Source organism: Danio aesculapii, chromosome 18, assembly GCF_903798145.1.
Source record: "Danio aesculapii chromosome 18, fDanAes4.1, whole genome shotgun sequence".
Classification (NCBI taxonomy): Eukaryota; Metazoa; Chordata; class Actinopteri; order Cypriniformes; family Danionidae; genus Danio; species Danio aesculapii.
In genome coordinates, this window is record NC_079452.1 from 14,349,312 (window position 1) to 14,361,420 (window position 12,109).

The 12,109-nt window shown below is 37.0% G+C and overlaps 1 protein-coding gene across 2 annotated transcripts in view; it reads left to right on the top strand.

Annotated features, from left to right (window-relative positions):
* The first annotated feature begins 7,021 nt into the window (after positions 1-7,021).
* The window catches only part of nectin1b (nectin cell adhesion molecule 1b), a 451,256-nt gene continuing 446,168 nt past the window's right edge, over positions 7,022-12,109 (top strand). For both annotated transcript variants that reach the window (XM_056478835.1, XM_056478834.1), the window contains exon 1: positions 7,022-7,754. In XM_056478835.1, coding sequence (XP_056334810.1) covers positions 7,700-7,754 — 55 coding nt within the window. In that variant the 5' untranslated portion in view covers positions 7,022-7,699. The remainder of the gene's footprint in view (positions 7,755-12,109) is intronic.

Here is a 12,109-nt window from a genome sequence, read left to right on the forward strand (position 1 = left end):
AAGGGCACATAGTTTACCTCTTTTTCATGATTTAATATTAATATTATGGTTCTTCTGAGTGTGCCAGTTTAGGTTCAGTTTAAAACACATTTCAGATTTTTTATTATTATAATGTGTTAAAAGTGTCATGTTGGGGGCGTGTCCACAGTTCGCTGATTTATGGGTGTGTTGCTTCACATGTAAATTAGTTTCGGCTTCCCGCCAACGTAACAAGGGGGCGGGGCCATGAGCCATCACCCACTCTGCGTTTGCAACAGAGTCTGACAGGCAGACTCAGAGGAGAAGGAGTGAGAGGATCAGCATTCAGTCGTACATGTACGACTCTGACACAGACCAAGCAGAAAGTACAAAATCATTTGTCTTTGTACAGTTTTACAGCCAACTGTGTGCTAGATTTAAGTGCCGAGCTTGTACACAGAAACTAATAACCACGCACACTGATTTAACTTTGACTGAGGCATCGGATGCGCTCGAAGCCACGACACGGCACACCAGACACTCTCTGTGGCGCGGCAGAAACATGAAGTGTCGCGAATCGTCGCGCCACGCATTTTTGAATTCTAAACATAGGTTTCTGCAGCGGTCCACGGCGCCCAGCCGTCGACTTGATTGTACCCTGATAGAAACCTATGTTTAGAATTCTAAAACGCATGCTAGTTAAGATCACAGGGAGCTTCTGGGATCGCGAGAAATGCAAATGGCTGAAGTATAAGGTAGACTCAATGAGAAGTACACATGTTTGCAAACCTGCCTAAAGATACAACCAATAATTCTGATTAGAGCGATAATGTGGAGAATATTGATCTTGTGTTGAGCCCAATGAGCCTTGCATCTAAAAATAGAGCAAGGGTGTTCCTTTAGTGATATTGCTTCGACTCACGCTGAAAATGGCGGACGTGAATCAACAAACTGAGGATATGATGACGCGCCTGTCAATCAATATTGGTGGGCGGGTGGACCGCTCTCCTACGTAAAGTTGCGGTCGATTTGAAAACAGCTCCAATTGGTCCACCGTTTTTTATGTTGTTAAATTGAAAAAAGAGCACTGGGTGTGCTTATATCACCCCAATATGACAGTCTATACACCATATATGCACATATGTCTGTCCAAACAGCTTGAAAAGTATATTTTTTACCATAGGTGCCCTTTAATGCACACCAACTCACCAGTAACATTTTTAATAGATGTCCCTGTAATGGTGGGAACCCCTGGGAACAACTGTGGTCGGAACCAAAGTTCAAAGGACTATGTTCTTTGGAATCCTCTCAAGCGGTGGACATTCAACATTCCGATTGCTTGCCACCGAAAGCGTCATAGCTCATTACCATAAAGTCGACTTGATTTCACACCGGTGAAGACATTCCGCGCTGCTCCTTGCCGCACCAGCTCGCATTGGAAATTAATGACTTCCAGCAACTTTGACGCTATCATTGCTTTCGGTGTAAACGCACTGTTAGGGTATTGCCTCAATTTAAAAATCAAATGATTTTGTATGAACAAAATCGTATGAATTGGCAGATTAGCCACTTTCTAACAATGGACCCTTTTCACAAGCCTGTTATGAAGCGTTTAATGGTAATCAGCATCTTAAATCTTTGAGAGTTTTAACATTTCGATTTAAAAAAAAAACAAACTTATGAACATTTATATGTATTTATGTATGTATTATATCACCTTTGTTTCAAATTACAAAAAACGAATTACCGCTTGTGCGAGGCATTTCTAATGCAGCGTCTATGGGGCAGGACAGTAAATTTGAAGTTATTCTCTCCTCTGGCTCTCATCATCAGTCTCACACAAATTTCTTTTCCTTTTTAAGAATATCTTTAGAACATCATCGTGGAGTTTTTATTATTTGAGCAAATAAGATTGTAAAAAAAATATTTGTTGTATTCTCCCATTCACATGACCACTACCGCTACTTAGAAACCCGGAAATGTGAAAAGGATGGTTTCTTGTGATTTTTTTGTGAGATCTGGTTAGTTGGATGTCATTTTGCTTTCAGAACTGATTTAATTCTTCTTGGCACAGATTCAGAAAGGGGCTGTACACATTCCTCAGAGGTTTTGGTCGATATTGACAGGACAACATCACACAGTTGCTGCAGATTTGTCAGATGCTCATCCATGATGTGAATCTCCCATTTCACCACATCCCAAAGGTGCTCTATTGGATTGAGATCTGCTGATTGTGGAGGTCATTTGAGTTTAGTGATGTACAAGAAAACTCTTTGAGATTATTTGATCTTTTGACATGGTGTGTTGTCCTGCTGGAAATAGCCATCACAGTCAGCAATAATTCTCGGGTATATTGTGGTGACCAATCCTGCATTAAATCAACAGTTTACATTCTTGGTCTAATGATGCAAGGGACATTTCCTTGGAACAATTTGGGCCAACTGTGCATTGTTTAAACAAATCAATTCATCCTAATTTTTAAAGCACTTTTTACAATGTTGACTTTGTCAAAGAAGCTAAAACGTAACAAATAAAAAAGCCATAATATTTAAATATGTGGAACATTACTTCCTGAACTGCTGAAATGTTCCACAATTTTAGGCTTTTTAAAATTCTTTATTCTTCAAAATGCTTCTGTGTCATTCATTCATTTTCCTTCGCCTTAGTCCCTAATTTATCAGGGGTCACCACAGCGGAATGAACCGCCAACTACTCTGGCATATGTTTTATGCAGCGGATGCCCTTCCAGCCACAACCCAATACTGGGAAACACCCATACATTATCTCATTCACACACACTCATATACTACGGCTAATTTAGTATGCACCTGTGTTAATATTTTTGTTTTTTATTATTATTTAATATTATTATTATTGAACATAATAGATTTATCCATTACTTTATCCCATTTTATTTATTTTTTTGTTATTTAGCTATGTATTGTGGTCCGGATAGATTTTAGTGTTGCCATGCCTGCTTTTTATAATAAATGAGGGAAACTGGATTGCGACGAAGTATTATTTTACCTTCCGTGTTTCTGCCATTCCTTTTGCAATCTCACTTCTCCACCAATTTAGTGTTTAATCAGTGTTTATAATACATTTAATCAAAATGCTTTTGTATCTTGTCGAATAAAGACAAGGACAGTGGTCAGTGAACAAAAGTCTGTGAAAAATATTGAAGATAAAAATGTAAGAAAATATAAAGAAAGGCTTGAAACTCTGCCGCTCATTTAATACCTTAACTGTGAGAAGTAGTTTAATATTGAAATAAAAAACTGCTAAATATATATTTTAAAGGTAAAAGTTGAATAGAGTTAAAATATAACAGCACTTACTGTACATGTTATATCCTTATTTTTATATACTATTATGTAATTCTCTTAACCTTTTTAGGATTAAGCTGGTCACCTGTAAACAAGAATGACTGTTTTCTTGTGAGGTTGTGTGTCTCTGACAGATTTCTAATTAGGTTATTTGCCTTCATGTAGAGCAAAGGTGTCCAAACTAGACATGGGCCGGTATATGATTCTGACCAGGGGCGTTGCTAGACATAAAGCTCTACTGGGCTATATATATATATATATAATTTTTTTAAATATATTTATTATAAATACAAGTATTCCTGTTATTATTCTAAATAATCTTAAATGTAACTGGAAAACAATGTTTAAACACAACTGGAGTGATATGCTAAGATCATTTAAGAAATATTTTGCATGAATATTAATTTCATTTGAATGAAATTTTTATACAATTCCATAAAATACAAAAAAATATGTTTTATAGAATTATCTGTTGTCTTAGACTTGACACATGGCAGAGAATTAGGTTTATTAAGTCTTACCTCCCTAACTCCTCATCCCTCCTTTTTGCTTCATACAAAAAAATCTATCAGGAGGCATGATCACCGTCATATTGTTTAAACTTTAGTTTTGTCGACTAGCTAAACAAAAAAGGCTGTTACGCCGGTTTTACAACGCATGAGAGGTTCGTGAGCAGCAAGTAGCCTGCTTTTTTGGCGCGCGTTAACTATCGCGACTCGCACCTGCAGAAGAGCAGCGCATGCTAGAGGCGTGCGGGTTCTCTGCGCACACGCGGAGATGCGTCAGTTTGCTTTTTGATTAAACACATTGCTTTCACCAGCGTTGGTTCGGTTGCACTGTTGTACATAGAGAATAACGTCTTTATTTCGGAATTACCACTCTTAATAAACACACTTGCATATGAAGTAAATCATATCTCAATGCATTTACTGGGGCACTGGAGATTTTTACTGGGGCACGTGCCCCAGTAAATTGGGTCTAGCAACGCCCCTGATTCTGACGGTATAATAACCCTGGATAAAAATATCACGGTTTCACAATATGACAGTATTATGATTAATGCACTAAAATATGTACTTTTTTAAAATGTCTGGGTACAAAAACATCAAAATTTTCCCCATTGAACACAAAATATTTTATTTTGAGAGACATTAAAACTATTTTAGACCAGCAGCTTTTGATGTGGATGGTCATTTTCTGCTGGAGTTACTGTTGCCCTATAAAACTAAATAAAATAGTTGTAAAATACACATAAAACAAAAACTTACATATATCGCAGGAACTGAATAACAGAAATTTTTGACGGTTTTAAAACCTTGACCTTTCCAAAGCGCGGTAAACCTTGAAACAGTTATCTTCCCTTGCCTAGTCCAAACTCAGTCCTGGAGGTCCGGTGTCCTGGAGAGTTTAGCTCCAAACCTAATCAAACACACCTGCACAAGCTAATCAAGCTCTTACTAGATATACTAGAAACTTCCAGCAAGTGTATTGAAGCAAATTGAAGCTAAACTTTGCAGGACACTGACCCTCCAGGACCGAGTTTGGACACCCCTGATGTAGAGGAATTAATGTAGGGAGTCTGAATAAAGGACAGATTTCAGCAAAGGTGAACTTCAAATTGAGGTAAAGTTAGTTTTATATATGGACATTCGTTCAGTGACAACTTGTTTAGCTACTGTTTACCATGCTACATTGAATATTCGGTGTGAAATCGCATAAATAATTGCATTAACTGACTGTGAACAATGTTGTACTTTAATATTGGCCGCTAGTATGATTTGTTTATTAAGACAGTTTTCTGAAATTATATTAAGAAGGTGAAGGTCTGAATGTGCGAGTATAAAACAAAATTTACCTCAGCAAACTTCCACACTTTTGCCTCGTGCCCTATCTGGTTTACCCAGAGGAGCTCACTGAGTCACGGGAGGGTGACCAGCAGAGGGAAGTGTTTTACTGCTTCCACCTCAATCACCTCACATTCTGTCAAACTGACTGTCCAAACCTGAAATCAATGCATGAAATGGAAACAGTTATGACTGATAATAAATTATAAAGTAAGATGATATATTAAAGGATGCAGCAAGTGAATCAAAGCGCTGACTGCAATCCTCAGCATTACCACCGCAAAGTCTCTTGAAGTTTACAGGTCTTCGGTGTAACAGCTCGTTTATGAAAGTAAATAGATGATAGTAGGCGTAAAACACGTAGTTGAGGGTGACAACGGATGTTCTTATACCACACATATGATCATATCATGTTCATATCTTCAGGTTTAACCTGTAAAGCATCTTTTTTTGCCATATATTTTTCACCGTGTCTGCAAATTTAATCCTCTCCTCAGAGTTAAGTTTGCGCAATGGCGACTGTAACAATGTTGCCAGATCCCACTCGGGAAAACAAGCAACCTGCTCTGCCGAAACACAATAGGTGCATAAAGTTAACTCTACTTAAGGAGCTTGCATCACTAATGGACTTTTCCACACACTGTTATGTTAGCACGTATCCATAGCTAACCTTTCTAAATACATAGTCACATTTAACAAAATATCACATTTACATAGTAACATTCACTTTTTTAACAGAAAAAAAATAATACATATTCACATTTATTTTGTTAAAATCGTTACAAAGAAATCCAGCACTGCAGATAGATTTTAAGACATTTGAGGAAGATGATAGCAACTTTATTTATTTTTCCATTTGATATTATTCCAATATTTTTCTTTGTTGTATTCAAGCTTTCAAACTTCTTGAAAAAAACAAAGATAATAATAATAATAATAATAATAATAATAATAATAATAGTAGTTTTTTCCCAGTGATGGGTTGCAGCTGAAAGAGCATCTGCTGCGTAAAACATATACTGGATAAGTTGGCGGTTCATTCTGCTGTGGCGACCCCTGATTAATAAAGGGACTAAGCCGAAAAGAAAATTGATGAATTAATAATAATAATAATAATAATAATAATAATAATAATAATAATAATAATGTCCATTAGCTGTTTGTCAATTTGTCCACAGATTCATACACTCATTCATTTACTTAGGCCTACAACAAACCACTTGTTAGAAGTGTTTTCAGATTGGGTCTTGGTGACAATGTTTGAAGAAGGAAACAATAAATACCTAAATTAAAATAACAAAATAACACATTTTATTAAAAATATTAAATAATAATAAATAAAAAAACTAAACAAAACCGGGCTGAAATACTAATATAATTATACTAATTTTATATTTATAAAAACTATTTAAATGAAATCAAAATAAATGCATTCATTTAAATAAATCCAAAAATAAAAATATCCAAAATTGTATTAAAACTACTAAAATAAATAAATACAAATTACAATTACATGTAACTGTAGTGTGAATGTTTAAATAATTTAATAAATCATTTTATAAAACGGATTAATAATGATTCCCAAACCAAATAATACTTTTTTATATATTTAATGTAAATTATAAAATTAAAATAAAATTTAATTATCATTTTATTTATTCATTCATTTTTTTAAAAATAATAAACTATAATTGCCTGGAACATTTGATGATAGAGGTTCTTCAGCAAGAAGGTGATCACTTTTGAGAGTCTGTGGCATCTAAGTGATTGAAAGCACCTGGCTTATAATAAGCGGACATGGCAACAATGGACCAAATCCTCCTACGATAGTGTAAGCCCCGCCCTTTCCTGACGTCACCCTGATTCGGATCTCTCCTCGCGCTTGTATCGGCTACACTAGAACAGTTCAGGTTGTGGCAGCAGTGCCCGAAGTCCGCCAAACCACGGGATTGTTGCCATATTCTGGAAAATAACTCCGTTTTCTTTGGGGGAAAATAGTTCGGATTTCAGTTCCGTTGAAACATCTTCAGCACCAAACAAACAAACAAAAAAATAGTAATCTGATAATCCTCACACTCTCAAACTGAGGGAACAGACCGGGACCGTTGGGACTTACAGGGACATATTCTGCCTACTACTGCGCAAAACAAAGTACCGAAGAATCTATTATACTTTCTGGCATTGTGGAGCAATCGAATTGGATGCGCTAAACGCTCCGCTATCCAGGGCTCCGTTATTAAGCTTGTGTTTTGAGGCGGTTGAACAGCCGTACTGGATTCAGTGCTTGGGATGCGGGATCCCTGAACTTATCTGCTGCTTTACCCGCCTCGTCGAGCGGACTTTCATCTGCAGAATCTCAGAGATTCGATGAGCATCTCGCAGCGGGCTTTGGATGTGATCTAGATTAACGGCTGGACTAAACTCTGAATGCAGTTTTATTAACAGCGGACTTTCCTGTCGTGCAGTGAGGGGTCAACAGAAGTGGATTGTGTTGAAGTTGCATGAATCACCGGATCGCTCTTTGCAGATCGCGATATCAGATCGGATATTTGGCGCAAGGCGTGAAGCGCGATGGCAATGTTGGCGACTTTTTGGATAGTCCTGTTGGTCGCGTTGAACGCTCCAGGTAAGTCAATGAGCTTTACCGAAGGATGTTTGTCAGTCAGAAACGCGCATTTGTCAGTCGTCGATCAGACGTGTTTATAAGGCATGACGGATCTATAGGCTGCATTGTTGTGCGCAAAGTTAAACAGAACACTCATGATACAGTGTTGCCATAATTAAGAAGAATGGACTAGAAGCGAACGCATGAAAACACGAGAAAGATACAGGCAGATGGCGATAGTGATGCTGCGCTGGAATATGTGTGCTGCTTGTTAATTGTGAATTATTGGAGAGCTCGGGGAATAAAAGGGAAAAGGGGAAATTGTTTTGCAACAGATGACAAAAGGATTGTTCATGTTTCATGGCAAAGTGATCGTTTATTCATCAGTCTTTATTTGACTATATCATTTGACGCCAGATGTTAAATGAGTGACATGCATGGAAAAGGATCAAGTAGCCCAATGAATCATTCGCTTTGAAATTTAATTATAGTACTGTATTTTTTTATTTTTTTATTTAGAGAAACAATGTTGCTCTTTTAGATCCATTCATCATTCAATGGATAAACCAATAATTCAATAAACTACATCAACCAAACGTCTATTCAATCAATCATTTAATAAGTAGAAATTAAACGGATACAACTCAATCAATAAAGCCAGTTGAGGTCATTTATTTTTCTTTAAACTATTATTTTAAACGGGTTTGATGCAACATTGTTCAGTTTTTGAAATACAACTTTGACCAATTGTTTAATTCTTATAAAATATATATATATATATATATATATATATATATATATATATATATATATATATATATATATATATATATATATATATATATATATATATTTATGACATTATCATATTCCATCTAAATAAATGAAATAAATACAATAAACAACAATCTTAAGTGATCTTTATCTTGTAAAGAACAAGATATGACCATAACTGTGTAAAAACATTTTATCATAATATTCTTTCCCCCTATTACTCAACATTTCTTGCATTTTTATAGTGACCAATTAGTACAAACTAATGTGGTTCATAACATTTCTAAGGTGCAACACCTAAGATTCAAGTCAGGTATAGATTGCAATTAGTTAACTTTTCTCATGGCTGTCAGATTAAAGCAGTGGCTTGACTGATAAATGGGTGTGACTTCTTTGTGAAGATCAGAGGAACTGGCAACCCTCCCTCATTCATCCTCACTACCACAACCTTCCTTCCTGTAAAACAAATAGATCACATGGAGTGACATAATTCAGACCTCTAGTTGCCATTTAAATGCATCCTGCTTCTTTATCAGTGAGAGTATTTAATCCATGCATGATCCCTAGAGTTTCTAACAGTGCTACTATTGGCCCGGCATTTGGTGTCTTTTAATAAACTGCACTTGAGAGTATATTTTCCAATCAATACTGCACTGCTGACCTCTAATGTTGTAAACAAACCGCCTGATGTATTGGCTGGTCTTAGAATGCTTTTCCGGCCTGCCCCCAGTGGCTCTGCAGAAGAAGCTAAGCCAGTCAAAACAGCTGCTCGGGGTCAACTGAGTGAAAGGCTTACGTGATAACCCTTGCACCTTCTTACATTGGCCGATGAACATTCTTGTGTGCATCCTTGATTAAAACATTCAAAGGCAGGGATATTTTACATCTTCATACACTGCAGTGATGCTTTGCTAAAAGTTTTGCAAGCTCAAAAAAGACCTAGTTCTAAACATAAGGAGATGATTTTATCGCTAAGCTTTGCTTAATATATGACACCTCGCACAGTTGCAAATATCTTAGCTTAAACATGTTGCCTTTGGCGAGACTCCAGAAACAGAACAGCCTTGTTTGAACCACACGGTGGCCAAATGTTTGTGCGTCTGTAAGGCTGCTTCCAGATTTCGGGTTCATTTTGCCATGTGATCTAATAAAACCAGACACACAAACTCACATGGTGAGATGATACAAGAACTGGAACTGTGCCCAAGTAAAATTGTGGATGTTGGCTCAAAGTTTTAAGAGTCAGCATTTGGAGCACTTGTTCCCATGGGTAAGGGATGACTTCAGAACACATTCATTGGCTTGCGTTTCCCACTATTATGAGCAATGTCTGGTGAATTAACAAAGCAGAGTATTTGCCTACCATGACATTAACGACATGCATAGAAGATCTATTAATTTCTTTGCAAGGTACAATTTAAGACTTCCAAGTCATAACGAATAAAATCCCACACAAAAAGGGGCAAAAAGATCAGTTCAGACCAGATCCTCTAGCAAACAAACCCAAGCATGCCCTGTTGACAAGACACCTTGCGAATCTAAATGATATACACAAGCAGGGCATGCTGAACACATCCCTCTTTGTTCACCTCTGCGCTGTGTTTACTAGACACTTGCCATGCAATTAACAGCTGGAGTGGGGGTCTTAGAAGACATCTGGTTATTGTTTCTTCTTCTGGAGCAAAGCAATCACTCAGCATAAATCAACCCTACGTGCACATGTGCATGTCAGAGCCGGTAGGGCTGTCTTCGTGTACACGTGCAGCTACACGTACCGCTGAATACTTAACAGTGCAGCGAAGCCGAGTAAAATAATCAGGCGTAATGAATTATATGGATGTGGCTGCTTCGCTTGCTGTGCATTTGATGCCCAAGGCTCTGCTATTGGAAGGCATGGGCAGAAGTGTCTTAATTTACAATGTTATCTGCTCTGAGATTCACGCCCCCTTTTTTGCCAAGTTGGAACCCGCCAGGCTAATCTATTAATAGGGCAATTTGCAGTCTGTTAGTTGTAATGCGGCCTGAGGAATCCCCTGGGAGTGCTGATCTATTGATAATGCCTGAAATGGCTCAACTCCAAGCCAGATCAATCAATAGATTGACACTTTATAAACTTGCCAGTCTTTTTTTTTTTTTTAAAAGGTTGTTAACTCAGAATGTCATTTTTGTCGAATTTATTGGTCAGTGGTCATCAGTACTATCTGGTTAATGATTTTCTTTAAGATAGTTGGTCACATTTTTTATGGTTCAATTCTGGCTATTAATAAACCATTAAAGCTGCGGTCACACTTGACTTTTCTTCCCATAGACTTCCATTCATACACACGCGAATGCGTCAGACTGGAAACGCAAGGCCATGCGTCAAGTTTCGCAGGTTGCTGCAGTGCAAAGTTCAAGCTTGGTGAACTCTGACCTGCAAAATCGCATCACTTGACTGCGTGAGACCAATCGAGGATCAAAACAGGATCTCTCTGGACAGAAATTTTAAACATGGAGCAAATCACTCGCTTTTTTAATGTCTAATCATCTTGTTTAATCCCGCCCATTTTCGCAGCGCCGTACAACAGAATTTCGCTCACACAAACTCTGGTGTGACCGCAGCTTCACCATGACTTTTGGCTAAATGTATCTCTAAGTTGCTGCTTATTAATATTATTAAGGTAGAAGTTGGGTTTAGCGATTTGGGTCGGATTAGAAATGTCAATAAAGATCATGCGGAATATGTACTTCATAAGTATTAATAAGCAGCCATGGTAATAAGCAGCTAGTTAACATTGAGAATTGGTTCCTACACTGAAGTGTTCCAAATTTATTTATTTATTTATTATTATAATTTTTTTCAATTGAATTTACAGTCGTCATATAGCTAATATATTTTGGATTAACTTTTCGCTTCCACTTTAAAGCGATGACTTCCTCAAGGAACACCAAAACATTCCACATGCATTTATGAAATGTGTACAGTGAATTTCAGCAACACGTGTTGGGCTGGGATTCAGCTGTAATTCACCTTGAATGCATAAAAACACAATGGATGGATAAATCTTTTTTGTGGTTAAAATTCATTCAACAATGCAAAAAGATGGAAGAGCAGAGCAACGGAACGGACTGTGCCGTTTCATAGTGATTATGTGATTTACAAATCTCCCTATAGAGTGAAACAGATGCTATATGCGTAATCTTTCCAAACCTCTGGTGTTTGGCAAACCTTCGCTGATTCGTAAATCGTCATCGCTTCATTCAATACCTTTTTAGCAATACTTTTTTCCATTAACGAAATGGAAAAGTTTTTAAAAGCTTCAGAAATAAGCATTCATCATAGTTTTACCCGTTTAAGGAGTATTTCACAGAGGATCTCTGATCTATACCTTAATTATTTGAGCCCGCCACAACATCAATTTTACTAAGAGGGCTGTTTCAAGGTGAAACATCTAGGAAAGTGGTATGTGTGTGTGTGTGTGTTGGAATGAGTCAAGTTAATCCATGGCAGAAAAAAATGGCTGAATGCCCAAAATGCTTTCTCACCTGTTTATAATTTTTTTAAGCCTAATGCACATATGATATAAAAAGTGCTGTAATAAGTGAAATTATATATACTTTTT